At 40.1% G+C, this 23,274-nt stretch overlaps 1 protein-coding gene across 11 annotated transcripts in view; it reads right to left on the reverse strand.

The window, feature by feature from the left end:
• The window catches only part of LOC139771895 (neurotrimin-like), a 307,135-nt gene that overhangs the window by 187,453 nt on the left and 96,408 nt on the right, over positions 1-23,274 (reverse strand). For 3 of the 11 annotated variants that reach the window (XM_071705061.1, XM_071705063.1, XM_071705062.1), the window contains one exon: positions 6,443-6,534. The exons of the other annotated variants lie outside the window; for them this stretch is intronic. In XM_071705061.1, the coding sequence (XP_071561162.1) occupies positions 6,443-6,467 (25 nt within the window). In that variant the 5' untranslated portion in view covers positions 6,468-6,534. Of the gene's footprint in view, positions 1-6,442; positions 6,535-23,274 lie in introns of those variants that run through there. 11 annotated transcript variants of the gene reach the window in all.

The raw sequence follows: 23,274 nt of genomic DNA on the forward strand, positions 1-23,274 counted from the left end.
AGAGATACATATATAAATTAATTGAAATGTGAATAGTGACAAGTACGTTTCAAGATTATACACAGATTTTAAACAGATTTGTTTAAATTTTAAATCGTTAGCTTGCACTTTGTAACAAAAATACCGGGGAATACCCACTGCTGCTATTATTTGGCATTCAGAAGATATTTCGCCGTTGTAATTTCAAACTACCACAATGCGGCGCGACATTAATGTCGCATTAAAGGCGAAAAGAAGAATAAGTCTCGAGAATCTTCTGGCTAATACAAATTTACGTAAAACCTGCAATTCAACCGACACGGATAAAAATCGCGTCAGCGGAATCTACCTCGAAATACAACCACAAACAATAGTGGAATAATTGACGATTGTGCTTTTTGAGAATTGCAAATTGCACGTGTCAGGATTGAATGCGATACATAAGTACGGTATTCCTCTATAACAAAGTGCTTCTTTTAACTACGGATTCTTTAGATTTTTTTTTTTTTTTTTTTTGACTGTTTATAAGCATGTTAAGACACTAACAGTTTTTGTATTGTACTATAAGCAATTGAAAATAAAGGATTTTTTCAAAACTAAGCTTCACAGAAAAAATTAGGAAAAATAAGATAAAATTATATTTTTTAAATAAACTTTACATTAATAAAATTTTATTTTAAAGCTTAGTTATAGAAATCTATGCATAAACTGCTATATATAAGTATAAAACTCTAGGATATTCTTACTAAAAGAAAATCGATAAGGAATTGGGGTCGAAGAATTTGTAGTTCAAAAAAGATATGCTTCGCGAGAAAGACTCATCTAATAAAAAGCGTTACATCTTAAAATCATTATATATAACTAAAAAGAATATTTTCTTGATTGAGTAAAATAAGAACAAAAGGCGAATGCGAATTTAGATTATTGTATACTTATATTTGTACATTTTTCGTTAATTTTTTATGTTCAATTATATTCATCTTAATAAAAGCATTCCTTGTAACTATTCGTATTATATAAGAGCACATTTATAAAAAGAAAGGTGAAAGCGTGAGAATATAAGCACAAAGAACATCTACATCTGGCATACTCATGTTTTAAACTAGTCGGTAGTCAGTAATTGCCGCAAATTCACACTACCATTATGGGTAACTAGATTATATGGACCATAAATACTTATAATTTATAATTATTAGGCATCTCCCCTGCCGCAGTTTATCGAGCGGAAGAGAAAAATCTCCGTCGAAAGAACGAGAAAGCGTTAACCGCATAAAGGAAGCGCGGTATATTTCTTTTCGCGCATTTACATGTAACGACGCCGACGCCGACGCCGACGCTTCTGTACATTCGAAAAGTTAACGATGCGTACTTTTCACATTTACATAGCAAAAATTTAACAGATGAGAATTAACCTTGATTGATTTGTGTATATAACGACCATCTATTTATCGCATATTTATTTTAAAATTGTAAATAAAATTCCATATGAATAACTGTAGAATTGTTCGATAAAATGTGCCTCATGTTAAATATAAATGGCATATTTTTGTAAATTCTGAATTGAATCGATCCAATCCTTTCTCTTTCTTCAAAATTTTTTACAAAAATTCGCACGAAACTTTTGCTTTGCAACGAAGCTTAATCGTTCTTGACGTGGCCACGTGAATGTTATCGTAATTCATGTTAACATGGCCGAATAGGGGATCGCAGAACTTGCACTGTCGGTGCAAAGTGTTAAATATCGCCGTTACGAAGTTTCGACGTTTCGAAATTGCTCGCGGACCGGATGAAGTTCCCTGTCGGTTGGAATCGATGTTCCCGACATGGCGCATCCTGTATATTCTACAGGCAACACCGCGCGCTTACAACACGATCCGTATCCCGTAATTAGCAACGCAAAGCGTAACGTCGAATTGCGAAATTTACGATCCGAAAATAGATGCAAAGATGATAGAGGAAAGCCGTACTGGAATTGACGCGTTTCTCATAGAGAATATATATATACTCTCTTTGTCTTTCGAGATTTATGAAACCGTCACGTGCAAGCGAAAAGAATAGCAAGGTTTGAATTGCTGCGTAGCTCCGCGAACAGCTGCTTTATTTAATTAAACTGACAATAATGAAACTCCGCTGCGTCTCGCTCGTTCTTCTATTGTTGAATCGCGGCGCCGTATTATGAAATAAATTTCGTAGAGTAAGTTGTTCGGTTTGACGGGTTTCTGGGTCGTTTCATCAACTAATTAAATAAGATTTTTCCCTGTGATGGCCTGCTGGCCTGCTCTTTCCACTCCGACCAGTCCGACCCGATTGATTAATTAATACGTAGTGTAGTGAGATACATGTCGAAATAAAACCGCGTGTGCGATTTGATCAATAACCTCGGTTTTTAAACGAATACGAGGAGAAATGGGGCCGCGCTTTTTCTCCATTTATAGAAAAACAAACCATTGATTAATGTGCAAGCACCGCTCGCATAAAATTGTTTGTCCCGTCTCGTCCCGTCGCGCTACCTCATCCCGTTCTCGTAAGTTTAAATAAATCCATTTATATCTCATTGCGTACAAATGATTATATTGTACATTTTCTTCGGAAGTGTAGTCGCCAAGTAAAACAAGAACATCGTTATTTACCAGTTTTCGCTGCATTTCCGTAAGACGGAACTTTCAGGGTAAGTACGATTGTCAACATTAACATTCTCAGTACAAGTGGGCCGCTTGTACACATGAACATCAGCCTGCTGAGTTTCCTCACTAAATGAACTCGTTAAATCGACACTGCGCGAACTTCCTTATCGTATAACTGCGGCAGCTTTTAGCCTCGCCTCTGGGGATAATACGAAGCAAATTACGGCGTATCCTTCTCGACGATGGCGATGTGCCCGCACAAGTGCTGACAAAAATCTTGGCTTGGATCCCAAATTATTTTACAGCGGTGCGAATTAAGTGTTATTACGGCCGAAATGGATAATACAGATTGCTGCTCCGTAAAATATAAATCGTCGTGCTATCGCTATTTTTTCTTCAAAGAATAAACGCTGCCATTGGAGAAAGAAACGGTAATTACATCATAACATATAATTCGGGGATTAAATAGATATCGATGATTCTATAAATATCATCTTGAACAACTTATAATATCGATAGAAGCTATATCGATCGTCCGACGACTTCATCGAGCTCTCATTTATCGAACATTTCTGGCTCTCGAAGGAAAGCCGTTGTACTCCTTATCTTCTTTTTTCGTGTTCCGTTATTCTGGAACTCGATCGAGCCGCCGAACAAACCTAGTATGGTACTCATCTCCCATCCACATATTCGTCATGCCCAAGGGATTTCAGTTCAATTTGTGACTGTCCTCTCGTCCGATTGTGCCTTTTTTCATCCTTGGCCTCCTACCTAATCCCCCGCTTCCTCTAACCCGACCCGTTCATTTCCGACCAGCGGAGTGTTAAATAAGCTGCAAGTTCATTTGTAATACGCTGCGATATTTCAGTTGTAACGCAACGAATTGAACGAATGCGTGAACCGAATAGTTTCCCACCTTAATATTTCTCCGGCCTTCGCCAAGACGTCAAAGTAGCTCCGGCATAAGGACAGGTCCAAATGTTCTCAAGAACCGTCGTCCTCGAGGATACTTCTGAGTAACTGCACCGTGGTGATATTCCTCGCTCCTGCAGAAAGATTCGGGTGTGGGAGTATGGGACGTGGGACGCGAGTGGGCGGAGCGGGAAAGGAAATCGTCGAGATAAGTCGCAGATACCGGATGCGGCCACGGCGGCAACGTCAACGACGCTCCCCCGCCGATCGACCAGAAATACCCGTGGTGAAGTTACCAGAGAGATAAGATCGCTTCGTCTTATCGCCGGAGAAAGATAGTTCGCGATCAAGCCATCGCCGCTTCCTCTCGAGCACCCCTTTCACAGATCATACGATTTTCTTTATTCGCGAATACTCGTCTGGCGGATCTCTCTCTTTACGAGAGAATCGACTTGGATCGGACTACGACGAAGATATAACGACCACGAGTATTCCTTGTCTCCCAAAGGACCCCATTTGCGATATTGCGCTGAGGTTCGAGAATGCGCCGATATTTTTATCGCAGGACGGGAGTGGTTAGCGACGGCACGCATCAATTTCGTGGTATACTTTAAGCAATCTTCACCGCAAAATACGAGTACCTATGTGATTTTTTACAATTCATTTTTCAGTTTTTTTACGATTAATTCACTTACAGCACTAACGTAAATATAAATATGAAATTAGATCTTAATTTACATATTAAAATAAGCTTTTTACGACATATTAAAATATTATTAAATATATTATTTACATATTAAAATATACTTTACTACTTGTCTCGTTAAAAGAAAAACGATAGTCTTTAATGATGTAATATCTCTGGTTATCATAAATAACCAGAATAACTCTGTGTCAACCGCGCACACTCCGAGTATAATCTGGACTTTCGCAAAAAACTGTGCCAGTTGGCAAAAAAATACCAGCCGACGAAAAACACCTCAATGGAGCTCACACATCGTCGAGACGATAAATTGGAGCCGGCGCGGGCGCGGCTTTGAGAAAAATATTGAAATACTGGAAGCGAACGGCGTTCGCTAGACTATCGTGCGAGCAGAAATGTGGATGAAATATCGAAACCGACCTCGATGATACGCCTCCGTGCAAACTAAATGATATTCGTGCGTTCACGACGATATCTCGGTTATACATGATGGCCGATATACAAAAATAGTAGATAGGAACGTGCTCGTTTATGATAAATTTGTCGTAACGCTCTAACAAAGCTAGCAAATAATTGTGCAAATCCTGTATCAATTATCGTCTCATAGCGCGTACCAATTTCAAAAGCGTAATTACAAAGCTAAAAAAGCTTACTGAAAAATTAAAATAAATGTATTTAAATAAATGTAACACGGCTTCCGCGAGCTCGTTAACGAAGAGCAAAATTAAATTGTTTTATGAAAAATGAATAATATTTGACTGTAAAACTGCCAAATATACGTTTAATATTGATTTTAGGATTAAGCCTAAATCTACAAAATGCGTTTTAAAAAATAATCAAAAAGAATCGCGAACAAAAATGTGGGAAATAGTTAATAATTGTAATTAGAATGTTATGATTATCGGAGACTTTTCGATCCTACGATGTAATTTTGATACAACTGTTACTTTGTTCGATCGATGTCTCGACATATACATGTAGCGATCGGCAGCGCGCAAGATCGCTTTAACATCGGATGCGTGTGGGCATACAAATGGGAAATTTCTTTTGCACAACATATATATCAGAATTCTCTTATAAACGATCTTAACCGCGCTTCTGCGCCGAGATACGCGTTCGCACGTAACCCCATTCACGTGGGCGATGTTTAGCATTTTTCCGGGAGAGCCCGAGGCTCGCTTTACGTTCTCTCGCGAGACCCACCGATGACTCCGTTTTGCGTTTGTGTATCGGAGGAATATAAATAGAGACTTTATCGTCTCTCAGAGAGTCTATCTGCGAAAATGTCGTTAGCATAATGTTTTTGGCGCGACGATGATGCGGAAGATGCAAAGTTAACCGCACTGGGAAGTAGAGAAAGAAACAACGGTTCTGTCGAATGTTTAGAATACGTGTACACACACGACACAACACGACACGATAGCGCTCGACGAGGTCAGCTCCCGTTTGATTAATGGCAAATATTTTACGGAGACGTATGCTCAAAATGCAGAAGCGCGCGACGAATAATTTATAGCTGATTCCAAAAAGCTTGTCGTTCAATACATTTGAAGAAAATTGTCTAAATAGTTTGCCAGAGCAAGAACCTACTCATGCGTTTTAAACGTCACAAGGTACTTATATTCCCGTAAATACTTCGACAGCAATGTCTCATAGGCTAATTTGAAGATTTATATGAAATATTTTATGGCAAAAATTAATTATAAATCGTATTATTCTAACAGGTTGAAGTGAAAACTTAAAAAAATCAAGTTAATGAATACCAGCTTATTTATAATAAGTTCTAAGAGATAAATATCATGATACACTAATATTTATCACGGCTCTTCTGGTAAGTAGCTGTCGATATTTCGCATTTGCCGATGTAAATTCATTCCCGTTTACTACTCGCGCGAACGACTTTTATAGAAACGAAAAAATACCGCTGAGAGAGAGAGAGAGAGAGAGAGAGAGAGAGAGAGAGAGAGAGAGAGAGAGAGAGAGAGAGAGAGAGAGAGAGAGAGACCTAATTAATCAAATCGCGACTTGGGCATTGTTTGCCACGATTCCTTATCCATCGTAATGACGGTTCAATACCGCGGTTACAACGCGGCCAGCGCATGTCTCCATTATTGACATTTGCTGACAGCGAAGTTGCCCATTTGACACTCCGTGTACAGACAGTAATTATGCCAATTAGAACTACTATATACACACAAGGTTAACAACTATTGTAAATACGTACGATGAATTATTGCAGATTGCCGCATGGCATGCCATCCACAACTTTGCGACGATTGCACCTGGACGTTATATGTACATTCGCCAGCTACTCACCTGAAAATTAAAAAAAATAAGGTATTAATTACATAAAGTTTAAAGTGAATGTACATCGGCCGCCTACCGCCAGCTGCTCGTATTTTCATCTCGCGGCCGCAGAGCGAGAAAGGAATACAGGTTTTCGTTCCGGTATAATTTGAAGTAGAAACTTTACCAATATAAAGCAATTAACAGAGCGAGCCGAATGGTGAATACCAAATGAGAAGAGTGATGCAAGTGCAAACGCGAAACGAGGCCAAAAGCAGCGGAGGGGGGGAGGGGATTCGACATCGCTGCTGATTTCAACTCCGTTTGATATTTTCGATGAAAATGTTCTACAACTGAATCGCAAAAAGCGCGCAGCTTTCGCTGCTACTTTACATGATATTAATCCGCTATGTCCGATGTGCGATAGTATAGTTCAATTTAAAAAAAAAAGAAAGAAAAAAGAGTTACGCTAATCCTTTCGTCAGATTTTTTTCACGTAATTCTCATCTCCATAATGTAATTACGTTTTATGCATTTCTACGTATCGTGCATCATTTGCATGCGTTTAAACATCTTTTTATGAACAGGAAAATATAAAACATTTCTGTTACTAACAAAGACTAGGGTGTAGCAGCATCAGTTTATCTACTTTCAGATAGATTTTCTATGCATCGTAAATGAGAATAAATGTTAATGTTAATAAGAATCAACCACGAATAATTTCGTTCAATGGCAAGCGTTCAATACTCCTCTGTGATACGCGCACTTTATATATAAATATTGGTAAATATAATTCTCCTCTCTTTACGAAAGAAAAAAAGATACAACGAGTATATACGGGAAAGAAAATGCAGGCAACCTGAGGCATCTCGTATATATCCGCGGGATTAACGGGTTATTTTTCGTAACAACAGAGACAATACTTATTGTTAGCGAAATACCATTAATATGTATATCTATCAAGAATATCAATGTTAAAATTTTTCAATCCCTTCATAAGACTATATATATATATATATATATATATATACAATACATATGTACAATTTGCTATCGCCACGAAACCTTTCATCTCAAATGAGAGGTTATTCTCGGCGCTTTCATCGAGTTATTCCATGTAAGCGCGATTTCAAGTACGCATATTGATTCTCGTAAGTACAATATACATCGTTCTCATTCCCTGCGATATGAATAATGCATGGAAGTGATTCTTATCGCGCCAAAGTGGCGCGAACGAACTTCAAACAGTGGAGAACTTTCGAGGTTTTTTTTTCACCTTACGCTCGCGAATCCGAGGATATTTCAACTTCGACTCTCGAGAGTTACGTCGTTCTGGCAGACAGGCGGAACAGTAGTCTCACACACATCTATGTGCGGCAAAAGTTCGGTAGACTCGATCAAGCACTTTCACACGGTAGCTTCGTATTTTCCAGCCTCTCTCCTCGTTGGTGGGCCCCGAGCGCACCAAACGACGGCGTTTCTTTATTTCACAAAAAAACACCGGGACACAGCAATGCACATGGTTGAACGCGTTAAATGCCTACGAGCACTTTGTCGAAACCATCAACGTCGGAAGCATCCTTTTTTTTCGGCGCAAGAGTAGAGGCGCGCAGCGAATAAAAATGAAAAAACGGCGAAACACACACACACAAATTCACGCATACACGTCGATGAAAGGAAATTACTATGCTACAAAATAGGAAATATATTTTGCCGCACATACTCCACTGTTAAATCAGGATATATTATTCAAGCGATACGTGACGGAAACGCAGATATCGTGACCTCCATTCCGCTGGAAAAAGAAACGCCAGAGGCACTCCGGGAATGAAAAAAGGGGAAGAGTAAAACGATGGAAAACGTTGCAAACGCGGCTGGGCGTGTCCGGCACGGATCTCCGATCCGCTTTTCCTTTTTTTTTTTGCCCTGTATCCTACGCGCGTATTTGATAATAGGAGCCGCTCCGCGCTCGTCGTTTTCGTCCGTACGTCCGCTCGGCTCGCCACGTCTCTCTTTTCGGACTGTACGCGCGGACGATTTACTCGACAGCTCGATTTAGGAGAGCTGTCAAAGACTGAATCACGGTGGCTCTAAAGAAAAAAAGGAGATGAAGGCAACCACGAACCCACGAAAACACGTGATACCGACAACTGCACGCACGCAAATCTACGCGCGCAAAAATTGAAAGCTTTATGCGCGCGACCGAATTTACGATATTCCTTTGCGCGGCGCTTAAAGAGATTAAAGATAATCGTGGTGATTTACTGCGGCGATTCGTTCCCCTTATAGCCTCAAGTAATCAAATAGGGGTAAACAGTACAGTTGTTGGTCACTCTACAATGATTGGCCACACCTTAAAAAATTAAATATTATAAAGAAATACTATTAAAATGTTTTTAATTATAAATACAAAAATATATTTTTTTAATAATTATTTTTTTATACTAAAAAAACATTTTAATAGTATTTCTTTATAATCTTTAATTTTTTAAGATGTGGCCAATTATTGTAGAGTGGCCAACTGTACTGTTTACCCCTATCATCGTAAAATTTGCAATTTCGCCGAAATATTTATCACCGTGGGTGAACAACGAAATCGCGACGGCAGACAATGCAAAATTTCTGGAAATAGCAACAACCATGGCAATCGCGAGTGTCATTTAACTTTAGACGAAAATGCCCCCCCCCCTCTCTCTCTCTCATATCCTGACTAAAGCACTATATATGTACCTGCACACAAGACAAAGTACCGTTTTAAATCAGAAAAATGAAATTCAAAAAGAAGAAATATGCATAAACCGTTGTCTATAAAAAGACAAATCATACATGATATGTTATAAAATAATACTGAACTCAAGTTTTATTTTTACTGATTCTCGAGCTTCTTCTTATGTCTGTGATTTATCTTTTCTTCTTTCCAGTAATTGGTTGCACTCGTACATCCAAGACACCTCAATTTTAAAAAAATAATGAAATGATCCATATGACAGATCATCAAAACGCAGTGCACATCTCGCACCAAAAATGTTCAGTCTTCGAAATCGAAGATACTGACAAAATGTCATCGGCCGTGGCGTTAAAGGTAAAGTAATTAATGTCGACTTATGACGCGAATAAAATAAACAATGAAAGAGAGTTACTATTCCTTTAATTTTTTAGACACTTTAATTACATAATGGAAGCATCTTGCAGCTCGCATACTATCACGTAAGTGGTTTGTTGCGACTGCCTTTAGATAACGAATTTAATTCCAACACAAAGGATAACATAAATAACGTGAGCTTTGTTATTAAATCAATTAATCATATTAGAAGCAACGAATGATTTTTTAATCACGTTAGAAAATTTAATGTATTAATGAGGTGATGAGTAACACTGTGTATCAAGATTAACCGAGGGAAGTGAATTTCATACTGCGATGACGTATCACTCACGTTAGCATAGAAAGGATAATGAGATAGGCAAAGGCGCATCCTTACTGCAAATGAGATACGCGAGAGCCGTCGGTTGTTTAATGTTTTCCGAGGTTGCTGATGGACGGCTGGCTTACGCGATGATGCGCGCGAATAACGCCACTCGATCATGTCTAGGTTGGATATTTTAGTATCGTAAGCAGAGGATGGTATTATAATAAAGATTATAAAAATACGCGTTGTGCTGCAATTAACCCGGATGCAGAATTAATATACGTCAAGAACTTGAGCAAATTGTTTCTTAATTAGCTGAAACTGGTCGTTTCTTTAAAAACGTTTCAAATTAGTTCCTCAACATAAAAAAAAACAGTCTCTTAGTTTATAGCCGGTTAATTGAAACGTAAAACTGAAATAAAAAACATTAACTATAGAGAGATTCAATTAAAAAGCTATACTTATCTACAATGAGTTCCTTTATTTACGCGATGTCAGGTCTCAGAATTCAATTCGGGAAGCGAGTAACGGAAGGTACAAGGACAAGTAAGATATAGAGACTGAAAAGAGATATTGGTCGGTGTGGATAACCACTTTACAATAAAAAATTCCATTAATCAGGAAAGTCCTTTCGATACGATTCTGGTCCGATTAATCTCACGATGCGGCGTTATCAGAATTCATGTCGCGCTCTTTGACCGGGAACGTACTTCATTACCGAAACACTACGAAGCTCTTGTGGCCGGTACTATACGGCGCGTGACGTTTTCATAACTTTACAGAAAAGATTAAGTCCCGAGCGAAAGCCATGCAGCGGAAAAAAGGTTTTCGAGGAGGAAGAATCTCGTCGCTTAAAGGTGAGTGGCACGGCGTGGACGAGGACGAGGACGAGGACGAGGACGAGGACGAGGACGAGGACGAGGACGAAGACGAAGACGAGGACGAGAATGAGAACGAGAACGACATCGACCGCGATCGGTGCTCGTTCTCGGGAAGATCGCCTTGAGCTCTCCGACGGAAAGTTCAAGTTTCGCAGAAACCATCCAACGATAGGATGGTAGGATGAGTAGGTACTTGAGAGATCCAATATACCGAGGACGGTTCTCCCCAAAGCAGCTGCCGCGGCAGTGTGTTGCTGGTTCCCGTAAATGTAATTACGGGAAAATTACGTATCGCGTTCCTTTTGGCCCCAACCGCACGACGCCGACACCGAGATTACTCACGCTAAGAATTTTTAATAACGACGAGTACGTCATCGAGGAAATTCGCTCTCGCCCGCCCTCCCTCCGGCCCGCCCGGGCGCCCGTTCGCTAACTCACCCACCACCGGCGGCGGCGCGGCAATTGATCCAGATATTCCCGGATGCGGTTTTTCAACACACGTCGGTCGGTGCTGGAGGCTGGAGAGCGAAACTCTCAAGTGCCATCGCACTTTTTGTTGCTAGCTGCAATTCTCCGGAAACGATGAAAGACTTATCAGCGAAGGGAGAATTTCGGTATAAGCCCGCCACACATTGGTATATATCGGGAATCAATAACAATAAGCAGTGATGGAGATCGATATAAGCCGCTGATCGATGAGGCCAAACTTAATGGAGAACGATCCCAAAGTCCCAAAGGGAATAGATAAACGGATTGTTATTATATTGGCTGTGGGGCCTTCAGGACACTCTCACATGTGTGATTTATCGACATTTTCACTCAGACAAGATTCACATTTAAAAAACGAACAGACGTTTTAAAAATAAATCAATTTCGCAAACTACTTTAGGCTGCAACCACGATTAATATCGGTCGACGTAATGCCTTCGGATCCATGTGGCACCACGTCGTTGTCGCGTTAAAAGACAAGCTAAGGACGGCTCTTAGCGCGCATTAAACGTGCCATCTTTTAACCATCAAGGAGACACGATGCGAAAGCGCAGCAAGGGGATTCATCGTACCGGCAAATAAATTTCTTGGGCAGATTTTCACAGGGTCGCGCGCGTGCACGGGGACGCAAATTACCTGAGAGAGGTCATGCCTCTCCAGGCTGCGGAATGCGCCGCGCGAACGATATTCCTGCTCCGTTATACTTCCGCGTGAATGTGCATGGTAAAAGGGACGCCGTCGTTCTTTATAAAATGCGCTTTCGGTATTCCTTCCATCGCGCGCTATGACGCCATAGAAAATTTCATACGTGTATTTCACGTATGGAAGAGAGAGAGAGAGAGAGAGAGAAAGAGAGAGAAACTGTAAAAAAAGCACAGCCTGTTCGCGCGGCTTACAGATGCGGAATATTAAACAGCTGGGACGAGCATGAATCTCCTGTCAGGCGACGACGATGCTGCGCGACATGTATATCGGAATTAACAATTCGACAGATCTGGCGCACGCCCGATTTTTCTATTGTTACGGAAAACAGAGAAAAAAAACCATTTTCAGGGGTACTGACGCGTAAAATAGGTATTTTATAGTAATATTTAGAGAGTAGAGAAATGTACGCGATACACATTTATAATCACATACACACACACAGAGTTGGCAAAAATAATATGAATAACAAAATCCGTGCATCAAAATCATTTAAAAATCTTCTTGTGATTCTCCGCTATTGCAATTCGGTAGAATTGCGCGCGCGCGCGAAATGTGTAATATGATAAAAAAAGAAATAAAAATAGAATGAAATAACCTGAAGCTTCACTCGAAAGGTAAAATTATATCTGAAATGTCATTACTTGTTCACAGCATTTGAGAATTGACACAGATGTATCCGGATACTGCTTAGAAATCTACGAACCACCTATGGTCGGCTTAAAATTACATGTCGCTCGATCATTTCTTGGCGAGGCGTGTGAGAGCATCGCGATACGCCGCGTATCTAGAGGAATGGCAGCTTGTTGGGATGGCCGCGGGCAACATTGACCGATCGTTTTATTAACCTGATCTTTGGCGAAGTAATAGTCATTTTTCTACGGGTCACCCTCATAGACCGCCGCCACCGTCGTCGTCGTCGCCGCCGCCGCCACCACTGCCGTGACAGCGGCCTGTCCGATGACCCCGATCCATTATCCGCCGGTTGACAGCGCAAACAGCGTCGTCGTGCTCCTCGCCTACGACCAATGCATTTCAAATAGAGAGGCGTTTACGGCGTCGAGGCTTTTATACAGCCTCGCACGAGAGAGAAAGGGCCAGTGTAAGTAGTACAGAGTGTACAGGATCAGACCTACTGTCTATTATAGAGATCACTTTGACAAAATCGGGAAACAATACCGACATCTCGTAATGCTCCGCGTCAAAAAATATTATTATTCATCTCAATGTATTCTTTAATATTCTTAAGTAAGTTTTATACAGTTTGCGGTGCGTATTATTCTGATTATTACAGAGAAGAGGCTGAGTAAAAGAAAGCTGCGTTTTCGTAGAGAGAGAGAGAGAGAGAGAGAGAGAGAGAGAGAGAGAGAGAGAGAGAGAGAGAACGCTTGACGTAAACACTTCGATGGCGCCAACGGTGAAGAACCCGACAGGAATTCATTAGCGAACTTTCCTTCCAAAGCAGCGTTCGGCGTTTAAAGAAATTACTCTGAGCACTTTAAGAGAACCTATTACTATGAGGTTTCTCGTTACGGTGGTGCGACGCAAACACAGTAAACACACTTGAAAATCTTTTAAATCGAGCCAGGCGTTCGTTCGCACGCCGATGAGACAGATGAACCGCGTCGCGTCATGTCGCGTAGATTACCTCACGAAAAATCGACATATTTTTCAACGAATGAGAGAGAGAGAGAGAGAGAGAGAGAGAGAGAGAGAGAGAGAGAGAGAGTGACATACAAAGAGAGTAGTTCTTCGTGATTCCTTTACGCATTCCTGTGCGAAGGTGTATTCGGTATGTTGCCGAGACTAAAAGACGCGCGACTCGGAATGCGCGGTCGCATGGCGGCAATCTCTCTGGGATGCTACATCTGCATGCCGCGACGACACATCATTCTCGTTCGAGACGAGAAATATCTTGTATTCGATAAATCTGTTCATTCGCAATGTAAAGCCGATTACTCATCTGGTTTCGAAAAAGTATATAAATGATAGAAAAAAAGATACATTAATTAATATAATGTTAATGAACATTGGTAAATAACATTAATACGAACATTAAAGAATTTGGCCCACTATCCGAATCGTTTAATTACGAATGTGCACTATCCGAATCATTATTGTCCTCGCAGAGTATTTTCCGATATTTCCAGATGAGCATATTTTCACCACCGCAGAATGCCACCTTGTTCGTTTTGTCGAGCAACTCTCTTTGACAGAAATTTTCATCTCTTAACTTCGATTAACTTTGTAACAAGGCGCAAATCAAAGCGCCAACTACATTACGTTCAGGATTAAAGTGTTAATTAACATCGTAATAAAGTGCGTGACACGATGTTAAAGCGATCGGTTGAATACTTTGAGTATTACGCGGTCTGAAATTCTGATTTCAATTGTAAGTGTGAAGCGAGAAGTCATATGAAAGATAACATATTGGACAATCTTTTAATAGGTAAATATTTATTTCATTAATATTATGCGAAATGATTTGTTCAAATATGGAGGAAGACTGAAATTTCGCTTTATCGTTACTTCGTAGTTGCAAAATTCAGCAAATCGCGGTAGAATTTGCTCTGCACAACGAAGGGAAGAGATTTCGGATTAAGTGGCGAGTGACGGAGGGTTGGCACCGGATTAACCCTTAACACTTCTGTATTTTCTCATCGAAGGCGAGTACGAACCTCGTCTTTCGAGACTTAAGCCTTTGATGACCCATCGAAAACCTTTCCGAGCGTGATCGAAATGTGAATCTCGTTCGGTTTACATGGTCCGTGGAAAATTTGACGTTTCGAAACTGTCGCTATCACCAAAATTGCAATATTATCTCAATAAAACAATATGTAATTAAAATATGCAAATAATACGAAAAGTCGAAAAGATTAAAACGTGCGGGATTAAATCTTCAATAAATATTAACGAAATTTAATCACGCAGTCGCAAAAGTGACGTTAATTACAAATTAATTGAAAACATTTAATAAAAATGACATTTTCATTGCCCTGATGATTTAAATAATGATTGAAATAAAACATTATTTCTAGCACATTATTATCGACGTCCAACATTTTTATATAGGTAAGTGTTCAAGGAAATATAAAATTACGTTCCTCTTTGATGAGAGTTACTATATTGATTACATGTTAATGAACAATATAAATTTTGTTGTGTTCCCTAACGGCTATTATCCGTAAAGCATCGCTGATGCTATCAATGACGCGATACTCGAACGGCGCGACGAGACGCTCACATTATAATGCACTTAACTTGTTCCTCCGAGCATGTTAACTCTCTCTCTGTTTCGAGATTACGTAACACGTTGCACAACTTGTATGGCAATGTTGTTGGTGCAACTTTTCCTCGCCTGTCACGTGGCCTATTAAGAGGGTACATCGCCAATTCACCCCCCATAATGTGCGTCGCGATGATTAACATCGCCCGTCATTTAAACCGTGAACAAAAGCAATCCATATAGAACATGGCGTCATTTAACACGCTCCATTAATTAAGAGCGACGCGCATTTTTCTCTCACCCTTCCTGCCGCGCGTATTAAACACGCGTATATTACAATAGTTTACACGTCGCATTTCTCGCGTTTCTTTCCCGCGATAAATACTGGATTATTTCGTCAAACAGACTGCGACGAAAAAATAGCAATAACCGTCTCTTGGCAGAATATGCTATTATAATATAATATTATGTTACATTATGACCGATAGTTTCTGATTTATGTATAAGAGCGATGTATGTCTGTTATAATAGATATCACCAGAAATATCACGCTAATGATACGTCTCATTAAATTCTAACGAAAGCAACTGCGCAGCATGCGAGCGAAAGGCAGTATTAATTACCTTTAACGACGTAACATAATCTAACATCTTGGTTCCCTTAAGGGATTGGTGTTTGAGTTAGAACGGCGGGTTGTTTGAGGTCGGATAGCGCATCTAATCACCCTGCGCGAGTGATGCTACAAGCTTGATTAGTCCCACACACTCACACATTATATGATCGATATTCGACGGACTTGTCATGTGCAAAAACAGTCGAAAAATTGTTTCTCGTCGCGGTGACACGTCAAATTAATTTAAATTTAAATTTATTCATGTTATGCGTTTCAACACTTTATATTTATGTAAATTATATGTGCTTCCCTGATGTATCTTACGCTTTTCGTAAATGGTAAAAAAATGGTAGAAAAAGTAATTTAATCCTTAATATACCGAAAAGTAATTTAAGTGTTAAACAATACTTTCCATTCCTCTCCACCAGCGCGAAACGAACGGATATTTTATAAAGTAACTCGTATTTTGATGCAAAGTTTGGCGAGATAGTTTAGTGTCGTATACTAACAACATAGTTATACACGCTAAAAGTTTACTTCACCTCGCAACTGTATTATCTAACGGAGCATTATCTTCGAGAAGAAATTCTCCCTAAGAATCTCTCCGAAACTCATCAAGAACGTCTATAAATGCGATTTAATCTGGGTAGAGTGAGCCATACTCCGAGACCAAAGTTTTACTATTCGGCATTGGATTCGAGTTTCGAAACCCTCGTATACTCCCTTTTCGATTTGTCACCAAGCGAAGTGCGCGGAGTTTTTAGAAGTCGTGCACCGCGCAAGGAAAGTGATTAATCGTTCCGATGGGCACCGCACCGCTCATTTGTATACCTACATTTCAGTACGCTGTAAAGTTCCGACACAAAGTTCTAGCACGACAAACTCACGTACATACAACAAAGGTAGTTTCTCGTTCCAAATCTTAAGGAAACGATGAAATTGTCTTTACTCGAAATATCATTACTCGCACGATGAGCGCACGTATTATACATTTTTTATTTATATTTCACTCACAAATTGAGAAATAATGAACGATAAATATTGTTTACCATTAAGTAACAAAATATACGGATGCAAAAGTACAAAGCTATTAATACTATTTAGTAAATTATTCAGAAGAGAAGAATGACCGATTAATTAATTGCGAATTTAAATTCAAATTTCCGCTGTTCTATAATAATGAAAAATTAACTGAAAAATTTAATTTGCTTAATTTGATCATAATGAAGTTAATATGTACTACACAACAGAACGTCGATTATTAGTACCTTTAATAATTAAAACTCTAATAAATAGGATCTCTATCAGGCAGGAATTTACCTTTTTCCTGCAGTTCTTGCGTTTTTCTTGCATGATTCCAAATTTTTAATCGGCACTGTGTATTCAAACAAAAGTCTTTTGGATGACTTCGAGACAAGAACTGCGTGCAACTCGGCAACTCGGCCAAACTAAAATTGCAGTGGTTGTCGTTGAAGCATTTAGTGGATAACCCGTGGTGCGGCGAAGACAGCTTATCCCTGCCGCATTAAAACTTTAATGTTCCCTGTAGACGCGGAGATGGAACGAAATGGCAGCGGATAGCGTGCAGAAAATTCGCGGTTTTCGACACTTAATGCTTAACGACACGAGCGCGAGTGGCTTTCGCCAGATAAAACCAATTTTGCATTTTAAGACATCTGCAGCAAGCAAGTGAATGGCACAAGCTTGCGCGAGGTCGAGTTTTGCGATTGTTATATTCTTTTGTGGCGGGTAAATTACTAAATATGACAAAACGACAAAACAAATAGTTGTAACTGCGTAATAGCCACTAACTGCGATGCGGTTCGCTTTGCGCTATCGATAGTAAATTTCACGCGCGACACAAAGTACAAAAGGACAACGAAAACTTGCTCGTAACGGAGGACGTTGATGTAATAGCATCGATATATCGGCACGAACGAGCATCGAGGCTTCCGCATGACACGGCCCCGGGATCGTACATAAGCGCCAGCCCGAACAAATGACCGTCCATCGCGGGTTGTTGCGGAAGGGCACGACATCCGGTTCTACAGGCGAACGGAACGTGTGATCGATCATTATTCGAGCGCCACGGCCGTCTCCTCCTTTTGCTTCTATTTTTCGCGTCACTCTCACATATACTTCAACTTCTCGCTGTATCTTGCGTCTATCATCTCTTTCCGAAGGCCGGCTTATTTTGCCAGTTAATTTCCATAATTGCAGTTTAAGATCCGAGCACGGTGCGGAACTCGACTAAAATATTTGTCCCGAACGAACCATATAGAACGATTTGGGAATTATTTTCAAACCTCTATTAATACATGTTTCGCTTAAGCAATTGTGTGCTGATTTAAAAAAAAGATATTAAATCTCTTAATCCTTCAATATTGAAATCTGTTGAGATAAATTACGAATAAGTGGATGAAAAATTTACGAATAGACAAATAGAATAAATATAATTTAAAATCGAGTGACGAGGATTACTTTTTTTCCTATTGCGAGAGAGAGAGAGAGAGAGAGAGAGAGAGAGAGAGAGAGAGAGAGAGAGAGAGAAAGGGAGAATTTGCTACAGAGCTTTGGAAACATCTTGGTTCAAGCTAAAAAAGATATAATTGAGAGATCTCATTTTCGCACTTCTCATCGATCAGTTACCCGATTTCAGTAATAATTTTGAAAGGATGCAACGATGAGGTCGCGGCTGTCACTATGCTGACGTAAAGCAAAGCGGACGCAAATTGGTATCGGAATTCCATTACGCTGCAGATGGGTGCGTGTGCGTGCGCGTGCGTGCGCGTGCGTGCATGTGGACCGACCTAATTCGATCGAAATGATCCTTAAACAGGGTTTATAGGGTCCTTAGAATTTCCATGAATACGAGAAGCTGCAATAGCGAGCAGAGAGCAACGTCGCGTCGTTTGAAGAGACTCGACTTCTACGTTGGCCGATAATAGACCCCGGCGAATCTGCGCTCTAGATTGATCACTGTTGATTACCTAGTCAACGCTAGGGGTCTGCGTAAACGTGAACAACCGAGTATCGCGTTCGCGATTGCAGCATTCACTTTGATTTTGATATCCAGAATCCAATGAATAGTAGCAAAAGATACCATTCATCGACGCAAAAAACTTATCGATCGTGAATGCAGGATCGAACTGCAGTCGAAATGTACCAACCACCCTGCTTTTCATTTCCGGTATCCGGATTTATATACGAATTGCCTTTCTCAGCTTGACCTAGAATCGAAATAAATCTTCCATCTATCTACATCCATTATTAATTTTAACGGATTACGGAAATATCTGTTCAACTCATCAACTTCCTGTCAAACTCATTTTACTCATTATACAGTTGCAGCCAGTCTTTTCAGATTATTTACGTATTTCGAAATTACGTAACGTGTTTTAATTTCAGTCAAACGTCTCTCCCCCTTTAATCTTGATGCAATAATCATTCACGATCAGTTCATATAGTTTTCACCGAAAATGCAGCGTGACTATGTTGATGGTCCAGCACATCTTTTCATCGCCGTGCCATCGTACCGACTAGGAGCGGAAAGTAAGGGGGCTCCGTAATTATGACGCCATTATCGTCACGCCGAGAGCGCTTAATTACACGGCGTTAGCGGCTCGGGCATACGTTGCGAAGCGAGTTACGTTAAGACGCTCGCGGGAATACTTACTCGAGAGACGTGGCGAGGGCGGAGGCCGCGGGTCGCATCGTGGAGATGGAAGTAAACGGCAGTATCTGACATAATTTTAACCCGTTGGGTCGTGTTAATTACAGGACGCGTCGTGTACGTGTGGCAGCTTCTCAACACACCGTGACTCGAATCGAGACCCGAACCATAACATCGGCTTTTCTTTCATTATACGTTACATCAAGAAAAATATCTGCGATATTAATGTATCGAAAAGACGAAAAAAAAACTTAATAAAGAGATATGGCAAGGGTTTACACAAAGCTATTATACTCGGAGACTATTTTTAATCTGTCACAACTGTATTTATCTCACCTTCCAATAATATTTAAGTATCTCTGTTATTATGCTTATTCATATTATATTAGATCTTCTATTATATGTATATATATTCTAATATATTATATCTCATTATTTAAATTATGATAATGAATTTGTGTTGAAACAAGTTTTCTCTAAAATTTAGAGATAACATTTCTGAAATAACACATATATCAATGTGTCATCAGTCTATCAATAAAAGTCTATCAATAAAATAAACATCTGGGAAATATACATATTTCCCAGAGGGGATGTCGTGGACGATCACGTTAATTGGACTGCCTTCGATACGTTTGTTATAACGATCATTATGATAACGGGGCGGCCTATCGTAAAAATAGTACGTGTGTACCTTACTTCAATTTATTCCCTGCGAAACTCCTTGCTAATGATGGAAGGATGCAGGCACCATTTCGCAGAAGACAAGCAAAGCGAAACGTACAAACAAAACTACAAATAGATCCGTTGCTGTACGTACAGACACAGTTGCGGGTAGCGGGTACACATTGTAAGATCAGGCTAACTGCTGCATCTCATTTCTTTGCCAAAGCATATGCACTGTTGGTCATTAATCCAACGAAAGATGCAGAAAGCATTAACAAAAGTTTCTTTTCTAGTTATAGAGCACCAGTTTATTTAATTAAATATCGTATACGGTTATGCACCTGCCTGATTGATACGTGATCGTGGCACCAGCACGATTACATCGGCACAATTTCACGTCGGTAAAATATTAACCAGTAAAAATCTAAGATGCTCGGAAACTAATGAGGGGTAAGCGCACACTTAAATACGTTCGTACGTGCACATACATACATGCGAGTGTACGCATGTCCCGCGATATAACGCGGTTAACCACCACGCAAACGACCCACCTTCCATAGGCTCTTTCGCTAACGATCGCACTCCAAATTACAGGGCGAATCTGGGGCATAGCCGCAATACGGCATTTCGGTTGGAATATGAGACACGGGCTGAAGGAGCCCTCCGCGAAGAACGAAACGACTCTCTCGTCCGCGTCGGGTCGTTCGTTCGCGAGGATAACGAGTCGGTGACGGGACTTCCGCGAGAGCTGTTATTTTTCGATGCCAAAACGGAAGTCATACCGAAGCGCGATCATTTATACTCGGGAATAACGCGTGACAAACAAGCGGACAATGGCGAATAATGACGACTGACTGTTAAAAGAGAATTGCGACACGTTCGAAAAATCGTGATAAATTCGTAAAAATGCGTTCGCCATTGCCCCACGCTTTATGTTTCAGGGTCGTTTAACTGCCCATTCTCCGGCGCGTTCTATATCGCTAAATAGAATACAAATTGCGTCATAGAGCAAATTAGCCTGGTAACACGTTTTCGCTTAATTGCGGCAAATATAGTCTCCCCTCCAGGTACCGGCTACCGAGAGCGCGCGTCGCGCAGCTGATAATTCGCGAGATAATTCGCGAAATTTCAGAGTGGATTTCTCGGTATTACAGCAGTCGATATAATTGACGAGCAGCGGGCAGTCTATCGCAGCGTGAAATTGAATTAAAGCACTGTCAACCGGTCCCGGTCCCGCTCCCGGTCCCGCTCCCGGTCCCGCTCCCCGGTCCGGTACAACTGTTACTACAAATTTGTACGACATGTTTAACAATGTTCACAGCACGACGCCTCGTGTCAACGGATATGATAATCGTACATCGGAAGTTACATCCCGGATCGGTTTGCCCATATTTTTTCAGGAAACACAATTTATCGGCAAACGCGACGACGAGCTCGCACGTCGCGTCGTTAATAGCGTGCCGATCAACCTTGTTGTCGTTTAATTCAAGTCGCGGTGACGATATTGCTGTTTAATCATACGTAATTGCATACCGCGCGGTTAGCACCATTCAGAATGATCCCAATAGTCGTCGAACCGAATATTCGAATCGCGATTTCGCTGCACTGCAATATTTCCAGAATTTATTTCGTAATCCGAGTAACGTCAAACGTAAAATCAAATTTATTATTACCAACCAAACAACTTGATGGAAAATTCTTTTGGAGATGTTTCCATAAAACAGTTTGATTTTAGAACGTAATTTAGAACGCGACAAGACCAGCGAGAGCCTTAGTAATCGAACAAAACGTCAAAAAATATTTCCCGCTCGGCGATCGATCCGCCATCGTTAAGTAGAACAAGCAAAGAGTTATGGTACTCGTGATATACTTCTATTCCCCAAGATCGATTTAAAGTTCGTACATCCCGACAGAACTCGGACCTTCTGAAATCCGAGAAAATTGCTGAGATAGCGAAATCCTAGGCAACTTCGTACTTTCAATGAGCGCCGATAAAACTGAAATTGCTAACAAAGCGAGGTAAGTACGCCAAACATTATATTCAAATCACATAATTGCTTCTCAACAAATATATGCAAATTATAAGAGTTATGATTAATAATTTTTAAAAAATCTTTAAATAACTTTCACACTTTTTAAAAATTTATCTATCGAAACTCTACAAAATTAATGGCATGTACTTTACAACACAAAGGAATATATCAGGAAGCACTTCTTTCTCTTAACTTAGTAGCTATACGTCTTGAAATTTAAATTAAAACTTAAGAAGTCAAAGAGATGTCGCGGAGAAGTAAATTTGCAAAAATGTTCCTCGCTCGGAATTGCCCGAGCAGCATTGTGAAATTTCATTGGGGAATCGCGTGAATAGTAATACGGGTTGTATAAATTCGCGAAAAGCGAATTCGTCCGTTAAGAGAGAACTAACTCAAACCGAGCGGGTCACCAAGTTCTTTAAACGTAACATAGTGCCCGCGTCTCAGCTCGAAAGCAGCCCGAGGATTTAAGTTCAGAAACTTCGAACTTTGTCTAATTACGGTTTGCAAAGATCTTGATATTCGTAGCACCTCGCCCGTGCATCAACCCGAACACATCGATTAAACATTAAACTAATATCTGCTTTAAATACCTATATAAATATTAGTTTTTAGTTTCTAAAAAAGCTCTAAAATTAATGATAAAATAGCATAAATAAAAACTGCTTTCCAAAAAATATGAATAAACGACATTATAATGTATCATTTTTGCAACGTATATAATATAAATGTGCGCTCTTTTAAACATTAAACTTAATTCTTCCAAATTTTTTTTTTGCACAAATTTTATTTCGCACATTTATTTAGTCACCTATTTATTTGTTTTTCCATAAGTCGATTTCAAATTGACCACAAAATCTCTCTTCGCGGAGTATAAATGCGAATTTATCGTTACTCTGCAGAAACTTAAATTGGACGGTGCTTGAGCTGCAACGCTGCATCCAGTGCTATATAGACACTAAGAAAAATCCGCTTTACGAATTTTTACGATATTATTCCTGCCAATGGCGTCCTCGTGAAAATTCCCACGATGGCTACACGATAAGAATGTAACGATGTGTGCACGTGTAATACACACAA

This window comes from Temnothorax nylanderi, unplaced genomic scaffold (assembly GCF_030848795.1).
Source record: "Temnothorax nylanderi isolate EJ_2023f unplaced genomic scaffold, tnyl_v1.0 TNYL_tig0045_pilon, whole genome shotgun sequence".
Taxonomy (NCBI): domain Eukaryota; kingdom Metazoa; phylum Arthropoda; class Insecta; order Hymenoptera; family Formicidae; genus Temnothorax; species Temnothorax nylanderi.